General features: G+C 36.0%; 1 protein-coding gene across 4 annotated transcripts in view; it reads right to left on the bottom strand.

Moving 5' to 3' along the window:
• Positions 1-23,714, bottom strand: part of LRP2 (LDL receptor related protein 2) — a 128,162-nt gene that overhangs the window by 61,948 nt on the left and 42,500 nt on the right. For all 4 annotated transcript variants that reach the window (XM_027786337.2, XM_055812720.1, XM_027786339.2 and 1 more), the window contains exons 12-31: positions 23,431-23,654; positions 22,433-22,639; positions 20,609-20,811; positions 19,837-19,977; positions 18,697-18,900; positions 17,618-17,810; positions 16,304-16,429; positions 15,872-16,002; positions 14,965-15,102; positions 13,802-14,083; positions 12,385-12,624; positions 11,634-11,753; positions 11,145-11,261; positions 10,050-10,427; positions 8,905-9,153; positions 7,903-8,114; positions 7,244-7,428; positions 6,075-6,303; positions 4,778-4,955; positions 2,640-2,768 (exon numbers count right to left, since the gene is read on the bottom strand). In XM_027786337.2, coding sequence (XP_027642138.1) covers positions 2,640-2,768; positions 4,778-4,955; positions 6,075-6,303; positions 7,244-7,428; positions 7,903-8,114; positions 8,905-9,153; positions 10,050-10,427; positions 11,145-11,261; positions 11,634-11,753; positions 12,385-12,624; positions 13,802-14,083; positions 14,965-15,102; positions 15,872-16,002; positions 16,304-16,429; positions 17,618-17,810; positions 18,697-18,900; positions 19,837-19,977; positions 20,609-20,811; positions 22,433-22,639; positions 23,431-23,654 — 3,886 coding nt within the window. The remainder of the gene's footprint in view (positions 1-2,639; positions 2,769-4,777; positions 4,956-6,074; positions 6,304-7,243; positions 7,429-7,902; positions 8,115-8,904; positions 9,154-10,049; positions 10,428-11,144; positions 11,262-11,633; positions 11,754-12,384; positions 12,625-13,801; positions 14,084-14,964; positions 15,103-15,871; positions 16,003-16,303; positions 16,430-17,617; positions 17,811-18,696; positions 18,901-19,836; positions 19,978-20,608; positions 20,812-22,432; positions 22,640-23,430; positions 23,655-23,714) is intronic.

Below are 23,714 nucleotides of genomic sequence, written 5' to 3'. Positions count from 1 at the left end.
GACAATAGAGCAAATTTTCTCAGCTATCTAGATCTAAAAATCTGTGTAACTTCATCAGATAGACATTAATATAACTTCTTCAGTTCTTAAAACAGGTTTACATGACAAATTATAATCCATATAAGATTCATGGATTGATATATTAAATATGCAAAAATACCATATTTATACAATATTTTAATATACAGATTCCTTGCTTTGTTTCCAAGACAGCTTGCAACATTACCATCTTTAATATCAACCTAAAATGCATTTTAAAGTAAAATAAGTGCCAAGGCAATATTAGAATATTAGCATTCTTCATTTTATGTAAAGCTAGAAATGGTGCAATCCCAGAATCAATGACCTTCCATCAACATGAAGTTAGCAGTATTTAATATGCGAACTAAGTAGGCAGAGACCAGCAATATCATTGCTTTGTAGAGACACTGGCAACCAAATGCATGCAGCTCAGTTTAATCTTTCTTCTTGGCCTATTAAACGATGACAGAAAGGATAAGGATAATAGTAAATATTAGAAAATAAAATAGCAAATGCCTATTCCTTTGTAATCATTAGCAATTATTAAAAGCTTTTACCATTAAAGTAATCAGCCTGGATTTTATGACTTATTCTCATGTGCTGGCCTTCAGCAAATACATTATTTTAAAAAATTCCCAAAATCTGTAGATGTTTTTTACATACTGTTTTAAATATATAAATTCCATCTAAAAATAAAAAATAAGCCCATAGAGTTTAAAAGAACTGTGCTTCACAAAAGCATATTTCTATTTCTCTCTTACACAATTTATATTGAGCAACTATGTCATTTATAAGAGGGCCACAACTGTAGTTAAGTAGACACAGAGAACTTCACAACATGTGGGAAATAAAGATAAGAGCTGTCAACAGCTTGATTCAGTGGCAGAACAGGGTCAAATTCTACCCATGCAAGTGCTTCATTACTGCCATGTTCCATTTCTTTCATCATGATCCCTCCATAAGCCTGCACATACTAAAACCGGTACAGTTTTCTAGAAGAAACCCATTGTTTTTAATAAACAAATCTGCACTTCATTTCAGATTATATACATTGGTAATTATCTTACTGCTGCTAAGAAAAATGTAAAGGCAATACAGCTCTTTAAAAAACACACTGCCAAGTATGAAGCAGGAAAATAGCATGATATGGCTTTTAAAATTTAGGTAGTTTTAAAAGAAAAGGATCTTTTGACTGTCATGGATTTCTAGTGTTAGCTCATCTCAATGATAATTTCTGCTTAAATTTCTGTGATTTGAAGCTTCCTTATTAAGGAAGCACCAAAGCACATTTTATGTCTGTGCAGCTGATGGAGATTAATAATGAATGCTTCGTCTGGAAAAAGTCAATCTAATCAAATTTCTGGCCACAAACTGCATGCCGGTAATTTGAATTTTTGTGACTTTTTTTTTTTTATAATGAATTGGCCAAATGATTTTTACAAATCATTGAGGTCTGTGGACTGTTTAAAGAAAGTTCAGTGGTATTTTTTGATATGAAGTTTTGTTTGCAAAAGTTAGCTCTGTTACAGCTACACCACCTGTAGCATCTGTAATTTTAGGCTGTGTTTCTAGACCTCCTGCATTTGGCATACTAGCTTTTTACACTGGGGAGGGAAAAAGCTCAAGCTATGAAATTTTGATCTGAATTTCAAAATGTGTTAGTTCAGACAGGCTAAACAGAGTGTTAAGGAATAGGGAAAGCATCTCTCCTGATTAGGGGAAACCAAAAGATTGTGACTGACTTAGCAAAATACAGGCTGAGAAAGAATGTGTCACTTCAAATATATACAACAGAATATATACCAGGGCTGAAGGAGAGCTACTGATGCTGTTTATCCTGAAGGACAAAAATGCAGGCTGAGAAAGAATGTGTCACTTCAAATATATACAACAGAATATATACCAGGGCTGAAGGAGAGCTACTGATGCTGTTTATCCTGAAGGACAAAAATGGCATAAGAAATGGGCATAAACTGGGGAAAGACTATATTTGGACAGAAAATCAGGTTTCCAAATATCAAAATTATGAGGGCTAGTGAGTTTTAGAACCAAATTAATCTTAAACTGGAGCTTGACTGGTGAAAGTAGACACATGATACAGGAGTCAAAGACAAGAAGGGAACAGGTTTCAGTGACCAAGAAAGCCCCTTCTAGTCCTGCATCCCAACACACTTACAATTGCAACTCTTAAAAACAGGTTTCCAGGCTGAATGTTTGTAATAAGAAGGATAACATTCTGCTGAGTATGTTTTCATTTTTAAGTGATACTAAGCTCCTTCCAGATGTATTCCAACAGTTAAACATTCAATGCGTTGAAAAAACTTTAAAATGTGGCTTCTTTAAAGTGATTAAAAGAAAATTTAGTTCACTCATTTTCCACAAATGAAGCATCTGAATCTCTGACTGAGTTCTTCCCAGAAACTGGCTCCAAACATTTAAGGCCAAGTGCATTCCATGCATCCTAAATGAGTGATGCCTGAAATGGCCCTGAACTTTGATTTCATGAGTACCAGCCCACAGACCTGAAGTGTGCTTTTTGTCTGACAGAGGAATGGATTTGACAGTCTCAGGTCTTTTTTTTTTTTTTTTTTTTCAACCTCTCGTTATTACTGCCCTACCTCTCATGCAGTTCCTGCTGTCAGGAGAAAGAATCCATCCTGAAGGACAAGCACAGGAAAAAAAAAGCGGTCCAGATGAAGAAAGCAAGCAGAGGTGGCTACAGGGGGATGATGCACAAGAATTGATACCTGAAAAAGGAAACATTAGCAACTGTAACAATTGAGTGACTGGAAAGACTACTCAATCTTATGGCTACTATCAACACAGAACTAAATCAGTTTTGCTGTTTCCTTAAAATAAAAAAATTATTTCCAAAAACCACAAGCAATACAATACACTCTTAACAGGGTAACTATACGCTGTTATGTAAAACCAGTATCATTATCACAGCTGTCTTTTCAATTTTTTTTACATCATAGAAAAATCTTTTTAAATCCTTTTCAAACTTCTCCTAACAGCACCAGGAGGCCTGTAGGACTTTGAGTCTTTGATCATTTTAACCTTTCTAGATTTAAATTATTTACTGAAGCTTCTTGGAGAAAACCAAAGAGATAAAGTTGTTGCCTACACCTCATTCAAAGGTTGTGGAAGTTCAATGTTCAATTTCTTGGATCACTTTGAAACTGTCATTCTAAGCTTGTAAAATGTAAAAAAGACAGTGAAGGAGGTCGCTACTGAGTGCTTTTATTACTATACACTACAATTCAACCATTTAGATCACTTTCACAAACTTGCTGCTAAAGAGAATTTTTCACTATGAACCATCTCCATAAGAAAACAGAGATCTGATTTTGAGTATATCATCCTTAGCAATTGCAGCAAGCATTATTCTAAGAAGCTGGGAAGTTCCAGAAAATGACACAATTGTTCTTAATATAAAAACTAACAAGAACTGGAAACAAGTTAATAAAATGACAATAAAACAATGGCATAAACTCAAGACTCAAACCACAAGAAAATTATTCATCTCAGTGTAACAAATCTAAACTCTAGTTTGTGTAAGATCTAATAATTTACAAAAAAGAACAGTGGATGACAGTTTTAATACTGTGTCTGGAATTTCAATCAGCAAATAATTATTTCTTAATTTGTAAACATTAGCATGTTTTGCTATTTTGCAAGTCATTTATTCTCTTCTGTCTGGCCATATAAAGTACAACAGAACAATTCTAAATGAAAAATCATAAAATGTACTAATTTAACACAATGAAAGAAAAAAAAAAAACAATTTTCTCCATCAGTGGTAGAAAGTTTTTTAAAACCTTGGGTTTTGAAACAAAACCTCTTAAACCAGAACTATGATGCATAAATTAATGGTACCCTCTGGTGACTGAGCAATTTGCAGTGAGAATGCTAAGCAGTTTTAGCTCTGAACATGATTGAGGAAGGTTTTGTTAACAAAACAAATATAGTGCTATAATTACTAGTCCCTTACTCAGATGCAAGTCTCTGCCCTCACCACTAATAATATAACAATGACTTTTTTATTTCATAATCAGAAACACTCCATACACAAGAAATACAGCAAAAAATGAAAGACAATATTGTGTAAATATACTTCCCACTCTTCAAGTCACACCATGAAATGATGAAAAGTCTGATTTGGAAGATAAGTCTATCTAACAGAAAGAAAAATAACTTTTTTTTTTTGTATAGTCTTTTTTTTTTTCCAGTCTTTCAGATGCAAAAGTTCACCTGCATACGATCTCAGAGGGAATCCTGAATGCAACAAAGGGGTTTATTTATTATTATTATTATTTCGTTAAGTAAAATGCAAAAGTGCTTTCACAGAAGGTTGATAACAGTAATCTTATCTAAAAGAATGATATTACTAACATACTGATTTTGGTATGCCACAGAGACAAATTTTAAAAATTAAAATGCTTTCTCAGAATGCTCCAATTTTCTTACAAAAACATTCAAAACAGTGCAAGGAAATGGCATATTACTTCCCTATTATTCTTTTTGGCTAGTCATTATGCCTACATGCTGTCTGCATTGCTTTCCCTAAACAGCAGCTTGGACAAGCTGGTTCAGCAGGCTGGGCAGGCTAAAATGACCTTCAGCTGCAAGTCAATAGTATCAAATATTTGTTTGTTTAAACCCAGCCCATTTGCTAACAAGACTGATTCCAGGAGTGTCTATGCATGACACTACTGCATGACTTATTTTTGTCAGGTTCTTTTGCTGAACTTACCACTAGGTTGCTTTACAGGATGGACTACCACAAGCCCCAAAGGCTGGTGAATGTTATAAATCATAACTGTCTGGTTTCCTCCATGCCATTTATTGGCCCGAATTACGCGATTAGTATAGCGGTCACTCCAGTACACAAAATCTTCAAAGACAGTTAAAGCATGTGGATGCTGCAGTATCTAAAAGGCAAGGATGATTACCAACTTTAGTTCTGTACATTTGTGTATGTAAAGCTTGCAATGAAGTAACAACAAAGCTGAGCATAATTTTTAAAAATAAGAAAAAAAGCAGCTGTGTCTCAAAAGAGATTTTTCAGCAGAAGAGTAAAAAATAGCATGTATTCCCTACAAACAAGACATTAATTATGGGGGAAATATACATTTCTTAAAATGAAAATGCTAAATGGACCCTGTGAGATGTACAGCATGAGGAATTAACAAAGCAGTCTAACTGTAGGAACAGAACACAGGAAACCAACAAATAAAGACCAAATTGCAGATTTTCAAGGGCACAAGAGGAAACGTCTACTGAGAGTTATGGACCCATTAAGACCTTGCATCTCTGACAAGTTCCCCGATAATTTACCAGAGGGTCGAAGAACGTGGCTTATCTAAATTTCAGGAAACTAGGAGTGCGTCAAGAAAGATTGTACCAGCTCCTGTATCACGAGTTGTCTCTCTAGCCAAAATCAAAAGCTCCAAGGTTCAATTCTTGAAAACATACATGTGGTATTTATACCAGCTTATGTGTACCACCTGAACATCTATCTGATCTATTGTGCTAGTAAAGGGACAGTGCTACGAGCTGCCAGCAGCACCTCACTTGGAGATCACTTGTAAGGGGGATGTCTTCATGAAGTGCCTTGCCCACAGCAAGTCCTGGCAGCACCAAACCCTTCACTGCTGTCAAGAACAGTAGCAATCATCACTCACAGAAGGTGACCAAGGAAAGTTTTCCAGGATTTTCAAACTGTTTGCCTACAGCAAATGCACCAGCCAGTAGCAGCAGTGTCAGATAATCACCTTTAGACTTCACGCATGCAGACAGAACAAATGAGAATCATCTTAAGCACGAGGTCTACCCTCAGCTCCAGGTTCTGTTGAAGATCACCTGACAAACTATGAATAGGATATGCAATTCTCCTTTTTCCAGCTGCAACAAGCAGCTGAAATACTTCATATCTGCTTCACCTAAGTACTTTGAGGAAAAATACATCCAAGTCTATGACAGCCCAAATAAATTTTTAAGTACTATCAGCAAGACCATGGGTAAACAATGGCTTCTTATTAATGTCTTACCAGATCACTTGCAACCACCTGTCGTCTGTTGTTTCCATTGTAATCACAAAAATCAATATAATCAAGATAAGCATCAGCAAAATAGAGAAGTTTATTTGGGTAATCAATGGAGAGTCCATTAGGCCAGTAGATTTTGTTGTTAATAATCACTGTTCGCATTTTGCCATCCATGCTGGCTTTTTCAATTCGAGGGTTTTGGCCCCAGTCAGTCCAGAACATTACATGAGCACTGAAAAAAGTAACTCGTAGTTACCAATCTGAAAAAAACACCTAGCTCCCTATTGAGAAATGTTACACAAAGACTCATTAGCCAAAAAATAGAAACAACCTTTTAAAGAAGAGTCCTACACAATGATACTGAAATTACTTATTTCAGCAATATGCCTACCTAAGATATTACCATAATTTCTGTTGTAAAAATTAATACTTCTACTGCTGTTTTCATTTGTCAATAATAGCAGCATACAGAAACTACTGTTGTCACTGTTTTTCAGAGTTGATTATAATCTGATTCTGCAGTTGCCAAATAATAATTTTATATGGGTTTGTACTTTCACAGGCATGCATTGATAATGTCAACAGCACTATAACTGAAGAGACCCACATGGCTGGCAGTAAACAGAGCTCAAGGCACTGAAGAGCTTAAAAAGCAGTAAGTTTGTATATTAACAGTTTGCATCATAACATTCCATTTACTCTATGCCACTTGCTATCTGAAATGGGAAGGTGCTTTTGTGATAAGATTAATATAGTATAGATAATTATTTTAGACTTCAGGCTATGAAGGAACCTGTTCCTTCCCAGGTAAGCATATCATACAATATTACATGGAAGTTTGTGGTATACCACCAACTGATAATGATATGTCAGATTTTTGAATTAATAGCTCTTAACTAGGAATCAGATTTAAGAAAATCTGTTGGGGGGGAGGCGGCACACGGGGAATCTTACTATAGTGAAACAGAGCAACAGATTACAAATAATTACCATATGACTTCAAATATTAAGTCAACTCTGCAAGCACACTATTTCAAAAAAAATCATCTTAAGTTTTCTCTTCCACTTGTCATTTATAATTACAACACAATTTGGACATATCTCAAATTTTAATATTGTTATATCACAAAATATGCATCTTTTCAAAACAAAACATTTTTAAAAAATCTTACTCAGTTCTGGGATCTAACACTAGTCCCCTTGGGTTTGTTATATTTTCACTAATCAGCACGGTCCTGTGGCTCCCATCCATTTTAGAGACTTCAATTGTTTCCAGAACAAAGTCTGTCCAGTAAAGATTGCGACCTACCCAATCTACTGCTATACTTTCAGTCACGGTGACACCACTGTCAAACACCTGTTTAATAACAAAAATTAAGAGGAAGGGAGAGAGAGAGAGATCACAAACTAGTTCATATTAAATGTTTATCCTTTCCACTTCTACAGATATGGAAAACGGGGAACAAAATCTCCAATATTTTCTAGGTCTCTTATGCAGAAAGTCACAATGTACATATGCAAAGTGCTGACAAAGCATATATTTAAACACTCCTACTAACTTGAATGAGTCTATTGAAGAAAATTGGCATCTACTAATAGGAAAATTAACTTATAGCCTGACGTTAAAAAAGGGTTTCTTGAAAGCATTCAGTTTTCTTTTTCAAAAAGCTGTATGAAATTTTGGCTTAGTATCTACAAAATTGTTTCCACTATCTATGTTATCTGTCGTCTTAAGATGTTGAGATTTCCCTTATCCCCTTTGTTAACTGGAGATACAGCATCTTCCATTTCCTCTCCGCAGCAAAGACAAGAGTAACTCAGCAAAACTTACTATTTTTCGGCCAGTCCCATTCTGATAAGCACTCCAAATTTTATCTTGTGTTGTATCAGACCAAAAGACACGATCTGTGACTGAATCAAAATCAATAGCCACAATATTCCTCCCATCCCGAACCAAAGAATAAATACTGTGTGACTGAGAGGTGATGTTGTCCACAATGATTTGGTTACGACTTGCCACAAGCAAAAGAAGATTCCCAGACTCTGACAAAGGAAAAGAAATTAAAATAAAACAATAAACTATTCAACAGTAATTCTGTAAGAAAAAGAAATACCAAATAATTTGACATGTCTTCATAGCATTAAAGCTATTGTATCTAGATACGCATATCGAAAGGACAAATTCAAATCAATTCTCAGGCCAAGATATATTATACCTGGTCTGTGCATCCCAACTTTTGGACCTACCTTGGCTTTTCTCCAGCCTTTCTCCATCATTTGCTCTTTCTACTAGACTCCACTTCCAGTCTCATATATGGGTGTCAGGTCATCTCTCCCATTGTCCAACCAATTTGCTGCTGACATCCAACCCTCATTGCTCCATAAGCCACTCTCAGATTCCCGTTCTGACTCAAACCCCAGCATTCTTTGTATCACCAGTTACTCTACTCAGCCTGTCTCTTCCTCCTTTTTAGCCAGCCTGCTCTTTTTTACCTGCCTTTAGACCGCATGGGGACCAGGGAGGAGACTAAACAGATCAAGGAAAACCACAGGCTGCTGTGATTAGATTGCGGTGCAGCAGCTTACACTGATAAACTGCTGAAAAACAACTGAAGAGTAGCAAACAAACACAGCAAACTGTGAGAAACTCCCTATTAGTAAGGGCCAAACTTATTTGCAGGTAAATTGCAAGTATCTTCCACAACCTGAGCATATCCCTAAACCAGGAAAGTTGTGGCGATAAATTCCACTGGGTATATGGCTCCTCTGTATGGTCAGTGTACCACCTAAGAGACACAGAGCAATGGACAGCTAGACATCCAATGTTCCTCACCTGCTGCTTTACAAGTCTTCTCATTGGTTTCTAGAACGTATCCTTCATCACAGTAACACCTAAAAGACCCTCTCTCATTGTAACAATGCTGACTACAAAAGCCTGGAGGGTCACATTCATTAATATCTTCACAAGTCTTAGAGTCATTTGCAAGCTGGTATCCAATAGGACAGGTACACTGAGCTCCAAAAGGTCCTTGAATACATTCATGAGTGCAGCCAGCATTATTGTCAGAGCAGCTCTCCTGATCTGAAATGGTGTTGGGGAAGGAAATAAGCAAATAGTTAACAAAAGCTTCTTATGCTAAATTTAATACTTTGCAGTTACATTACTAGCCTAAGACTTCTGCTAAAACATGACTGCACAATCATCAGTTATGCAATTGAGACTGGATTGAGGCCCTTAGGCAAAATATAACACACACAATGCACGTAAAGGCAAGTAACAACATGGTATGCTACTGAATGCCATTAAACAAATGCTAAGCAGGTGGTTGTCTAAGTATTAATAACAATTTTTTAAAAACTAGCTAGAAATATAAAAAAATCTACTGTACCACACCAAACCTATAATTGTATTAATAAACAATGAAGTCATTTATAATCATACCTGGCTGAGGTTCATCTGAGAATGTGCATTGATTAAAGAGAAGAAGGAGGAAAGAAGGAAAGAAAGAAAAAGGTTATGCTTAAATCAATTCATAATCAACATAAATAAAAATTCTGGCTACATGTGAGCTTTTAGATTTTTTTCCATGATTTTTGAAGTTAGAAATTTAAAAGAAAATATTAAGGAGACTGAATCACATTTCATCTGAACTTGAAGCATCCCATGCTTTAGTGAATGTGTTCAGGAACGAACACAAAGCTCATCCCCATATTGCTGTATGAAAACCTACACTGAAGTCAGTGGAAGTCACATTTGAATTCAGAGCGCAAGACTGGACATAGCTCATGAATTCATCAGTCATCATCATAGTGTCCTTTCACTGCAATCAAGTTCCACCTAGTAATTTGAGCTCTAATTTCAGCACACTTACAATTTCTACGAGAAATACTGCTATACTAAATACGGCATGCTGAATATTCCATTTCTTTCTGAAGCTATAGCACATAGCAGGCTATAGTGGATGCTCGGTAACTTACTGCACAATGGGGATTCGTCAGCTCCATTCGGACAATCGGCAGAATTATCACATACTTTGCTCAGATTCACACAGATACTGTGACCTGGACATTGCCACTGCCAGCTGGGGCACCGGAAAGGTTGAGTAGGGCAGTCTCTCTCATCACTCATATCTCTGCAGTCATTATCACCATCACAGATCCATGCTCGATAGACACAGTTGCCATTATCACAGTGAAATAGAGATGGAGGACAGGTCCTGACAGGACATCTATGATGTTCATCTGAGCCATCTGCACAGTCAAGATGGCCATCACATTCCCAGTTAGCAGGAACACAATTGCCATCTGATTGACACTGGAATTCATTCTGGTGGCACATCCCTGGTGGTCTTGTAGCTAAAACAGTGACATTCAACAGTTCAGAAGCTCTTTCAATTTTAGACAAAGAAGGAAAATCACTACGTTCAGTTAAGTATGCATAAGTAAATACAATACTATTAAGAACTGTGTTGCTTTTACATGAGGCCATAGAATCACAGTCATTCAATCTACATGACATTTCAGACTCGCCAGTTTAACTCATATTTTATAATATGGTGACCAAGGCAATTCAACCATTTTTTGTATTTTGAGCAAGCATATATTAATACCTAGATATTGGTATCTACGTACATGCCCAAAGCAATATGAAATTACTTGCTGGGACTAGTATTCAAAGTCTTGCATTGCAACATTTTAAGTAACATAAATGTACAAAATTACTCAAGGAAAAGGTTCAATCTAACTCTCATGGATACAAGGTTTTCAGTTTTCTAAATGAATAAACTTCTTAATTTTCTTTTAAAACCCTGAGACTGAGGTGCCAAGCAAAATAAAACATTAGAGGCAAAAGGAATGCAAACTCTACTCTTTGCCAGAAAAATCTACTCTTGAGCTGGAACCTGCTTGTGTTTGAAATTTCTGCTCAGAAAACGATTTATAGGCAAGTTTCCCTAAAAAGAATGCTGAAGTTTTAAGGACAGTAGTGCCAATTATTTCATATAGCAGATAAAGGAGATTTTCAGAAGCATCATCTAATAACTGAAGCTTTTCTTTCAGCTTCAATATACTTACGGCAATCAGTCTCATCTGAGTGATCATTACAGTCAAAAACACCATCACACTGGTAATAAGTGCTGATACACTGGTCTCCGCTTAGACATTTAAACTCTGTGGCACTGCAGTTATATACTACAAAATAAAACATTATTGATGTTATTTATATATTTTATAGAGCTAGACTGCACCAAAATTCTCTACAGGTGCCCAAGTCAGATATGGTATCAGGAGTCCAAGCTCCAATGAAAACCATGATTTTCCTGGGACACAGAAAACGCAGTGACCTTGGAATCTACAGAAAACAGAAGATTTCAGCCCTCTGCAACCAGTCTAGAGAGCAAAAAGCTTACTAAAATGCTAATACAGGCATCACAAGCAGTGTTAATTTATGGATAGGTTTATTATGCATTCTGCTATCTTGGAGCTGGTAATATGATGTCACCAAAGACACCTCAGGGGGCAAGAGTGAGCAAACAATAAAGAGGCATTCAACAAAACACTTACTGCAGCCACGCTCATCAGCACCATCCATACAATCTTTATCTCCATCACAAACATAGAATGGGTCAATACAGCGATGATCCGGACACTGAAATTGCCTGGGTTCACAAGTACCTGTGAAAGCTATTAAGAATGGCAATAAATGCAGAAGTCTTCCTTTTCTCTCTTCTGAAATCAGCATAGTACTGAGACAGTAGAAAGTATCACTAACTTGCAGCATGTAATGCACAACTAGCAATCACAGATTATAATCCCTAATACATTAGTATCGGGTAACTGTTTATTCATCTGTAGGCTTGGACTCATGCAAAACAAACAGAGGATTCGACACAATAGTAAATAAAACTAAAAAAATTGTACAAAAAAACTACCATCTGTCTTCTGGTAAAAACTTCCAGACTAGATTAGCTGACTACACCATTAGTCATTACTGGCATCACTCATTAAATAAGTGCCTAGAACATCTAAGCTTTAGCTGCTTTTTGCTGTAAATTACAACGAATGGCATTACGCAGCACCACGATTATAACTATCACATCCGCCTTTTTTTGGTTTTAATTATTTTTCTGCATTTTACTTGGCTCTGGTAGTTCAGATTACATGAGTTTTCCACATCTTATGGCCTGCAAGGTATTAGTCTAACTTAGATATTAGTTCTTTCTTCCTAATTTCATTTATCATCCTTACACCAACAGACATATCTATGTAGACATACACAGTTATGTAAAAAACAACAGACAGTTGTGACACTCACTGCAGTTTTTTTCATCTGACCCATCACCACAATCATTATCAGTATCACATAGCCAGATCCTAGGAATACATCTTCTGTTATCACAGGTGAACATGGTTACAGGGCATGAAGTGGGTCCTTGTGTAGGACAATGCAATTCATCACTGCCATCAAAACAGTCATTATGTTTATCGCAACGCCAGCGACCTGGAATACACTGTCCACTGGCACAGGTAAAAGCTGATGAAGCACAGGTATTGTCTAAATAAAAAACAGAACAGGAGGACATTTTTATAAAGATCCCCAAAACTTGCCATCCCTGCCAGAGCATTCAATACATTTAGGATACTTACAGAATGTCTAAAATATGCATCAAATTCTAAAATGCACATTGCTTAAAATGAAATTGTCTATCATACAACACGCTGCAGAACTGAATAGAATACTTACAAGCTTTTTCAAACTGCAAGAATTTACTAAATACTTAAGCACTTCAAAACAATCTAAAGAACAAGAAAAATAATTTCTTCAAGCAGCCAGGCTTTATACTTTCCTTTTTCCCAAAAGACATTCTAGTTATTCTAAAATAGCCCACTAAGAAGAAGCTTCTATCTTCGTCACACTAGTTAGTCCTACGCATCAAGCAGCACATTTTTTTAATGTGTCCTATTTTCTTAGTTTGTGATTTAAAAGAAACAATTCACTCTGAAAAAAGAAGCACCAAATATGTCACAAAAACCAAGAACACTTCAATATCTTATTGACTATAATTATCCCATTGTTCTCTCAATTTACTTGATCAGTAATCTCACTTGTGTGAGACACTTAACACTAAAACCAGGAAATCAACCAATGTGTTTCTAATCCACTTCACTGTAAAAATCTAGATGTAACAAATAGTTCAGATGTGCCCAAACCTAATGAAAACAGTAACATTTCTATTCAGATGTTAAATGAAGTAAAAGGTGCTGCTCTAATCTTAGAGGAAGGTTAGACAATGCATATGGTTTTGTTATTTTTCTTATGGTGATAGTTTGTAAAAGTCTTCATCTTTAAGATGGTTTGTCTGTTCCCATGCATCAAAGTAAGACAAGAAAGCAATATTCCAATATCTTTTAAAATTTACAAACACACTAAGAATAAAGACAGCTTTTTTCTTTAGAAGGTAATTTTTTGTTACTCTGTAAATTGAATTTTGAGAACTAATGAGATATAAATATTTTCCTGCATTCTCTGGGTGGCCAGTGTTGAATCCCATATTTCCATGAGTTACCCAAATAATTTCCAAAGTAACTAATCTCCCAAGTATATTTCAGGGTTTATCCACAGATGCAACCCTAAAAAAATGGGGTTTATTCCAGTGAAATCAGATGGACCCATTAAACTTTCTGAACTGCAAACAACTAATACTAAACTGTAAATTACAGGGACTACTTACTTAAAGAACCACAATTTTGTTCATCGCTGTTATCATGGCAATCATCAACACCATCACACTGATAGTATTGAGGCACACATCTTCCATTACCACACGAAAATGAGTAGGAGCCACACTGCAAAGTGGGTGGCTCATTGGATGGATCTTCAATACATGTCAACTGATTTGAAGCCAGCTTCATGCCATAAGGACAACCACAAACTCTCTGAAAATTTGGTACTGGGAAGCAGAAATGGCTGCAGTCTCCATTAGGATTTGTTCCTCTATTACAGTAGTTAGAGCCTTTAAAAGTGATAGAGAAGATCAATGTATACACTACCGATAAGAGTTTTGGAACTACTAAAAGTGCATAGTAACACTAAAATCATGTTTTACAAGAAAAGATGCCATAGCAAATCCTGGTTTTGCATACACTGCAAAACAGAGTCAAGGTCACTGACAGTAATACTAAGTCATAATAATAAATCCCACATTCCATATACTCTTCATTGACACAAATGTTTATGGAAGCCAAGAACACGCTATTAAACTCCAGCCAATTTTCAGCAACTGTCTGGAAACATGTATACTAACACAAAAAAGGACCTTTGTCTGAGCAAGGCTGGGAGACCTGATCCAATCTTTGGACACCAAATAGGTGGTGAACCTTAGCACATGGTTTGATCATACATTTGGTGAGTGCATTGGGTGTTCTAGTGCATTAACTACAATACCAAATCCTTGGTTTAGATCACAGAATTACATAGAATTCAGGTGTGAAAAGAAAAAAAAATAGAGATGTGCACAGTGATTATTCTAAGAATAGTAGTTTCATTAATAAACATTTACCCAATTCCTCAAAATAAATAGTTAACTAAAATTTCTATTAGAAAAAGAGAAATACAAAGTTGTAATCAGTGATACAATTACACAAAATACAATGGAATCATAATTTCATTTTACAAGGTTATTAAAGTAACAGAAGTGGTGGAGGAAAACTGCGTACAGTCACAAAACAGTGAGATTAACGATGTGTGATTGCAAGTGCCTGTGCTGCCTCCCCTGCATGTCAGTTACAGTTCAGTAAAGCCATTTCTAAAATTGAGAGTGGAAACCTGTTGTCCTGATATTTTGCCTCTTATTCCCTATTTTATGTCTTTCATCTGTACAATAAAAGAGCTCACCTATTTGGGAGTGAGCATCATATGCTTTAACATGCATAATGTTACTAATGCCCCTCCTAATAATAGTCATTTCTCCTCCATCGGACTTCCTCACTCGAACTATTCCACCAAGTCTCCAATCAGTGAAATAAGCATAACCTGTTTTGAAAGACATTTAACATATAACAATTACAGATCAATATGGCACAAAAGATCAAGCATCATGAGAAAAAAAAAACCTGCAAGGCTTTTCATGTAAATTTAATAATTCTCATACCTGTTTCATGAAAAAGACAAAGGGACTTTTATCACTAACATAGTCAAAGTGAGTCCTTCAGTCACAGGCAGACATAACTTAGAAAAAGCCCTCTCAGATTTCACTTAAATTGCAATATAACAGACTCAACTGACATCTCAAATTGTAAGGAATTTTATAAGTCATTAGGACAATTCCAGAAAATTTTAGGATATCATTGAAGGTATTTTTTACGCAAAATCAAAAATGGGTCTGATGCTGACATCTTTCTTCACACACAACAAATCCGTTGAAAAACTCTACATACAATAAATAAAATCCTGAAATTGCTGATCATCTCTAGGGAGGTCATTTACCTTGGTTGTCCAGCATGAGTAGCACACCTTGGAAGCTGCAATAGTAAGTAGAGCATATCTGCCTTGTTGCACTAAAGGAGTTACCTGATCTGCCTCAAACTAAACACAAATACACATCAAAACAGTCCTGAAAACAAGCAAAACTAAATATACCTATTTTTTATAGAAACTTTCAACAGTGCTTTTTTTTTTTTTTTTTTTTTTGGAAAAGCAGTATTACAAAGGCAATGTTTTTTTAGCTCACATCCTCACAGATCATCATGTGGGAAAAAAATCTGTGATAATAATAGATAATAATTTTCAATGCCAAACTTACCTCCAAAAATAGTAAGGCCAAATGGGTGAGTCATCTGTGTAATATGTTCAAGAGTCCGTCTGTCCAGTCCATCAAAGGTGCTATGCTCGATTTTATCAAAAAAAGCATCCACCCAGTACAGCCTTAGAGAACTAGAAATAATTAAAATGTCATATCTCTTCAAGTGACATTATGTCCATTAGGAAGCACTAACATTTTCTCAAATAATCTTAAACCTGACAAGAGGCTATTGGAATGTGTGGGGAGGGATTCTGAGAGAATCTTACATTTTACAGGCTTTTCAACAAATTGAAAAATAAGGTCTTCAATATGAAAGTGCCAATGCACACAATCTGACACAATTCTTTTATTTTTGATCCCTAACAGTTTAAAGGAAGAAACACATTTACTCAAAAAGCTAAAAAATTTCTCTGTCTTCTGCACTGTCCTTACCTCCAGTCAATGGCTAGGCCATTAGGCCAGCCTAGCGTTGTATTCACAATTGGCAAGGCATGGGACCCATCACTCCAGGCCCTCATGATTTTTGCAGGACGGAACCAATCTGTCCAGAATATATACCTGAAAGGACACATGTCAGAAGACACATAAACCCAATGATATAACGTAATTAAACAGAACAAACATTTGCACAGCACTACCATCCTTCTTTGTGCCACATCTTCACATACCTTAAAAAAACTACCACGTTATGTTGACCATATCCTTCTCCTCAATTGGTAGTGGCACCAACAATTAATATTTATCCTGTGCAGAACAACTTGCAAAACCTTTGGAAGTGGTTTGTCCCTTTAGATATAAAATATCCATAACTTAAAATTTTTAAGGATTTTATTTAAGTACTGACAGGGAGGAAGAATCAAGCAAAAAAGCATCTTTCAGGTAACACTTACACGTAAGCACGAATATTACAAAAAATTTTTCTCCTGATCCTTTTGACTTAGGCCTACAGTCAAAGAGTTGAAGCTAGTGTTAAATAACTTCACAAAGCAGCAAACAAAAAAGGTTGGGACAGCCAAGGATCTAAGTTCAACACTATTCTTATGAGATTGCTTCCAAAATAGTATATTTGGTCAGTAAACATGAAAAGTCGATATCCAAGAATTTACAAATTTAGCAGTATGGCAGTAGGAAGCTGAACTATGCTGTCAAAGAAATGTTGTTCTGGCATGGCCAAATAACAGAGTATTGAATTGGAAGTTAAGCATTTCCATCAAAGAAAAGCAGGACTTCATTTTATGTACACAGAATCACATATTGTGAGGTCTGTATCAAATATACCCAGTGGTATCTAACATGTTTCAAATAAAGAAATTCAGATAGACAAAATAAAGGAACCAAGGTTAGCGTTCTGGGAACTGAAAATACATTAAAAATCATTTCGAAAACTTTATCTTTCAGCTATGAGAAGTAGCTTTCTAATGTGAGTGACACAAAGAAACCAAGTTCTTTTGCCTGTTTATCAACACATAGGAGTAAAAGAAAAAAACTGGTGCTTTTAAATAGAATTATTTTGAGTGTTTCTTTCATGCAGAATCCATACAACCTTGCCCTTTCCTCTGGGTGCTGAATCTTAGGCCAGAATAAAACAAACAAAATAAACACAAGAGAACTGAAAAGATCTGGTATTTTGCAAAAAAATAAAAATCCAAACAAATACAGAACAAGATGTAAAACTAACCTCACCAATTCTGCTTAAACCATTAATTTGTTCATACAGTTTCAAGTGAAAATCAAAGCTAAACTTACCCAATAACAGGATGAACCACTACTGATCGAGGATTATTTAAATTCTGAACAATAGCTCTCCTAGATCTATCTGCCAGCCTCATTACACTAATGCTCCTGTATCGAGGGTCTGTCCAGTATAGATTCTTTGAGATCCAGTCAAAGGCCAAATCTTCAACACTTTCCACTCTATTAGCCGTCAGGATTTCTCGTCCTAGAATTTGTAATACACAATGATTTTAAATGTTTAGGAAGAGAGAAAATAACATGTATGCAGTATTCCGTTCACAAAACTAATGGTTTCCCTTGGTAAAGATGCTGCTTCTGTACTACTTAATATAAAAAGACCAATAACTAAGGGCAGGGGGTAGGGTGGGGGTGGGTGGGTGCCCTTTGCTCCAGGCAAAGGAAGTTTAAGTGCAGGAGCACAAATGCAAAACGGGAGAAATAAAGACTACCCAAACATGAGAGAAAAATCTGTCACTAAGTTTACCCCAAGAGGAGTTTTATGAATGAAGGTCAGTAAGGACATCTTGCTCAACAGCCAGACCTTACCTGCTCTTTGCATAGTAATGGTCAGCTGCAGCCTACCATTACTCTGACCCAAGGCAGCAAGGAAGCTCAGAAGACTGCATGCTCACATAATATGTATTTGAACATTACTATACGTTGGAGAGAAATATTCTTCTTGTTACTACAAATATAGTTTCAAAATCTCACAGCCATAATGTTCTTTTTCTATATTACAGTATAACAAATGTCCTGCTTTCCAGATAGGGAAACTGAAAAGAGAAACCCAGTTTCTTACTACTGAAAGGCATACTGTTTATGCAGACTGGTGATGACAAATACTAGATGCGAGAAGTGCTTCAAATTGGTCATCCCAAACACTGTCAGCAAGCTTCTCAAGGAACAGGAGATTTCAACAAGCTTAATAGGAGTTGAACAAACATCTTTGACAAACATTTTTCTGATTACTGGGGTGACACCAAGCTTTATCTGTATATCTCATAATGTGACTTTTTGGGCTTCTTTTGACAAATATATATTATACTGCCCCTTACCACAGTTACTCTACAATTCCTAAGAATGACTCTCACCTGAACCATCAGTTTTCTGTTTATAGATCATGTCTCTACTTGTGTCTGAAAAAAAAATGGTGTCATCCTGAGCACAGAAGTCAATTCCAACAAAGTATGAAGGGCTCCCTGTTACAGGTATGATCACATCTTCCTGGGTGGAGAGATTGAATGGGATCCCCCGCACTGCCAGCTGAGATGAAAACAGCAGGAACTGCTGCACAGCTGCAAAATAAAAGATCAGACACAGTCTTTATTTATTCACAAGGTGAGACAATTGAGCATTAATTAACTGTTAAGCTTTATTTTCCTTAGGCAACACTAACAGCCTGGAAATAGAAAACAGAAAAATGAGAAAATAGGAATTTATATATACACAGACCTAAGAACTGAAGAAGAAAACCAAAATCCAAACCAGAATTTTAGATGACGTGGTCAGGTATTCCTTTGCATTGTTACTGTAGTCCTAGTATGTCTTTACATAAAATATCCCTATAAAGAGTAATCATCTTCTGTGCTCACCTCTTTACAATTATCTACAAAAAAAGAACTCATAGGCTACGTGGACCCACAATATAACAGATCATATCTGAGCTAGCCAGATAAATTCATGGGCAAATAGTAAAACCACAGACAACACATCTGGCTCAATTTGCCAATAGGTACCTATGATAAACCTCCCATCAGTGACCATTCTGCACTCAAACAAGAAGCAGGAGACTGCTGATGGAAGCTCACAGCTCCAAAAATGAATCTCTAATTCTTGTCATGTGCGTTCAAAGGGAAAATACAAACTAATCCACACATTATTGCACATGAAAGTAGGCTTACATGTTCAAAATAATGCAAAATCTGCTTACTAGCAATCATCCATGTTTGACTTCAGGATTAAAAGCCTAATCATAAAGCTGTCCACACATATTCCATATCTAAGTCTCTTAAAATACTCATAAAAGGTGGTGAGTTTGAGTCATTGTGGCTTGAGGTGAACATCAGCAGAAATTACTCTATTTAATGCTGTCAACATGAGTTGTGATGGAAAAACATGAAGTCCTTGGCGTATTGAACCCACAAAGCTACTGAAGTGAAAGGATGTTCTAGAAATAACTCTAGAGCTAATGGAATAGTGCTATTTCCAACAATCATAAGGCATTTTCTTACCAACACAATGTCGTCCATCTACATGTAGATCAAAGCCCAGTGTACATCTACAGCGATAACCTAGTCCATCATTATCTGTTTTGTGGCTGAGAACACAGATCTGTTCACATCCCCCATTATTACTTCCACAAGGATTTCTTACTGGAAAATAATAGAGATAGGATTATAACTTCATCTATTAGCCTAATGGCATCATTATCTTAATTTCCAGGATTTTGTTCAACATCCACAATAAATCATGTGGACTCTGTGGGAATTGCATCACATGGAAATCATACACCACCAGTTCTGTCCTGGAATGCACCAAAATCACATCAGATTTTACTAGCATTCAAAGTATTTAGTTCTGTAAGAGATACTCAGCACACAGCATTGAGGCCATAATCTGAGCTATAGTTTTCTGCATATAGATCTACTTCAGAATTATATTTCACAGAATTCACACTGGTAGCCTTTTCCAACTGCACCCTCATTGTGGTGTTGAGGAAAAAAAAGTCCCAAACACCAATACTATTCATAACCACAAGGCTGATTCTTAAAAATATCAATACATTTAATAAGCCCTCCAACTCTTAAATGTTGCATTTGGTAGGTCGTCAGCTACAGGAGCTAGATGAAACCAGTGTGATAAAAACCAGTCCAGTTTTGCAATACAAATTTATGTATCATAATTATTAATTCTTTACAGCAAAATAACAGCGTCTCATAATTTTTAACAAATTTTGGTAAGATACTTCCTAAACCTCCCTTAATAATCTCCTTACTGTCTTACCATATGGCTGCCTGGCAGCATGGTAAACTGTCACTCCGTAAGGTCTCAGTGAAGACTGGTAGATCACTTGAGGGTTAGATTCCGAAAACTTGTTAGCTTTCACAACTGCCATTTTGGTCCAATCAGTGAAATAAACATTGTGTTCAAATAAAGTGATTCCATATGGATGAGGAATCAGTGAGCCTCCATGAGCTATTGTTCTCCTGTTTCAAAGATGGTTTTAAAATTATTTACAAAATATTCTCTAGAAAATAAAGTTATTAACAGAGGAAAGGATACAGGATTACTAATTCATTCACTGGCTTTTCCTTCTGCATAGAAGCTGCCAAAGTACAAAGAAAAAGACCAAATGAACTGAAGAGATTAAGCTAAACATACAGGATACATAAACATAAAAGCTATGGTAAAGAAAACAGAGCAATCAAAAGCGTTAGCAATTTCCAAAAAAACAAAGTGAGTAAAGACAGTGACACAAAAATGTAGGAAGATTCATAATTACCGAGAGAAAACTAAAGAAAGAGGCCGAACAGAGGAAACCAAAGACATCTGTAGCAATTTGAAATACTCATGAAACCTTGAATAAAAAATTTATGGCTGCAATAACCACTGGCCAAAAATAAAATCTTAGGTATGTACTTCAAAAACAAAACAAAACAAAACCACAACTTTCTTTGCCTTGAACTAATCACCCATGCAAAACCAAAGAAAACCAAATGCTAATAAATTTTATCTCCTCTATGCAAGATATTATGGCAATATTTTTCTGGGTAAATATTAGGAGAGACATTTAAATCCTCACACAATACCTAACAATACCACTACATTATTATTTTCACGGAGTCATGAAGGAATTTCTACAGAATTAGATGAATTCTATAGCTCTACTGTTTCCTGGGTGATTTAGTTTCATGTTGTAGGCGTGCAAGATGTGACACAAGTGGACAGTGAGCTGTATTTTAACATTCCTTGCAGGCTATGCCCTTGCCTCTTGCCTACTTGTACAACATCTATGAGATTTTTGGTATTGCTGCAAGTTTCATCTCCAAAAAAACAGAGATTTTACTAAACACATTCTTGTCTTTCTAAACTCTGATAAAGGAGCAAAGATACCAGCAGAATTTTTATAATTTTCTAAGTGAAAAAATACACTGAGCAATAAACCTGTCAAATGAGTAGAGGACTGTTTTTCAAGACAATATGTGGGAGGTATGCTAAAGGGGACAATTTTTTTCTTGTGCTTGAGTAACAGACACTAATCACAGATGCAGAGATAAGTTGGCTTCTAAACACTATACTGTAAGGCACAGTCCCATAAAACTCAAGGAGTCCTTTCTTGCATGCTGTGATATAGTTTCCCCAGCATCACAATACGGTGAGTGATGACTTAACTTTTGACAGCAAAAATTTATAAAATTTAAGAAGACCACTTAATACTCACTACAGAAAGTGGTTCTTTGGAGTGGAATATTTCAAATAAATTCATTCATGAAAAAGATGCAAAGAAATGATGGAAGACAATGTATATAATTCAAAAATAACAAAAAGCAAATGCTATAAAAAGGTGTACTGTAGTGGTGGACTATAAAAAAGTATATTATAAAAGAAGTGCAATAGATATTCAAGGTAGAAAAAGGACAAAGAATGAAGGAGGAAATAAAGATTGTCTAGAAGTGGGATGACACCACAGATAGCAAAGTGCATCACATTTATTACGTTGTAATTTTCATCCTTTGCGTATTGCATTTTGTTAGACAAATCTTTCTTTGAACTAGATACAAAATAATTAGTATAGCTGTAACCTCCAAGGAATAATATTTCTCCTACCTTTGAAGCCCATCATAAGTTACAGTCTCAATGTAATCAAATCGGCTGTCAACCCAATAAAGTCTCTTTGATACAATATCCAGAGTTATTCCAGCAGGCCAACCTAATTTTGTTTTTATCAAATCCTGACGGTTTGTGCCATCCATAAAGGCCCTTTCCACCTTAGGATCACCAGACAGACTATCCCAGTCTGAGAAAAACAAGTAGCTATAAAGAAAACAAACAAACAGAAAACAAAAGAAACAACAAAAAAAGAAGAGTCCCATGTTTCCATGATATTTTATAAAAAAATATATATACACACACATAGAATTTAAAACCAGCACCCCTTCAGGACAGAGTCTGATTCTCAGCTGGCATACAATGAAAACACATTTTACACCTCCTGCTCAAGAAGTAATTTGCATTTTCTTTTATAGAATTAATCTAGAAACATGCTTTCACCCAAATGACCTCAATAATACAGTTTCCTTAGTAAAATACAGGCTTATGTGTACTGCCAAAAATAAACCAGTGAAATAGACACGTCATGAAAGCAGCATCCATCACTACAAGTTGCAAGAAATTCTGCTCTGAGTATCCAAGCTTTCATGTCTCACATACATTTTTGAAGCCTGTTGGGCTGGGAGACACTAACTTCCCTGGCTTCGCTCCACCACTTTATTTCAGATAGTAGGATGCCTGTGGATGGTATCACAACAGAAATCTTTCAGGATAATTTCTCTTCTGCGGGGCAATTCCACAGTTCCTCTATTTTCAGAGCTGCTCATGTGCATACAACTCTAGCCATAAAACAGATTCTGCACATTAGGAATAAAAGCAGTGCACAACCCTCCCGTAACAATTTAAGGTGTAGAATAGATAAGGATAGAATGTAAATGTTTTAAACATTTCTACTCTAAAATGACCACCCTAGCTATTTCTTAGTTCTCCTCCTTTTGCATGGGAATAAAGGAATTTCTGACATTTTTAACCATTACCTGACATGTATCACTTACCCAACAGTTGGATCAAGTGCTATTCCTCTAGGATTTCCAAGATTTTCAGCAATAAGAGTCACACGGTTTGTTCCATCCAAGTTAACCATATCTATTCTGTTTACACTGGTCTCGACCACATACAGTTTATTGTTAACCCAATCCACTGCTATATTTTCAGGTGTGTCAACTGAAACATTTAAAACTTCTTGGAAATCAGAGCCATCAATATTAACAGAAAAAACCTGAAAACAATACAAATATTGTCAGAGCCCACACGATGTTTTGCTAATCACAAGACATAT

Source organism: Falco peregrinus, chromosome 8, assembly GCF_023634155.1.
Source record: "Falco peregrinus isolate bFalPer1 chromosome 8, bFalPer1.pri, whole genome shotgun sequence".
In the NCBI taxonomy this organism is placed as follows: domain Eukaryota; kingdom Metazoa; phylum Chordata; class Aves; order Falconiformes; family Falconidae; genus Falco; species Falco peregrinus.
This window is presented reverse-complemented; position numbering and strand designations above follow the sequence as displayed.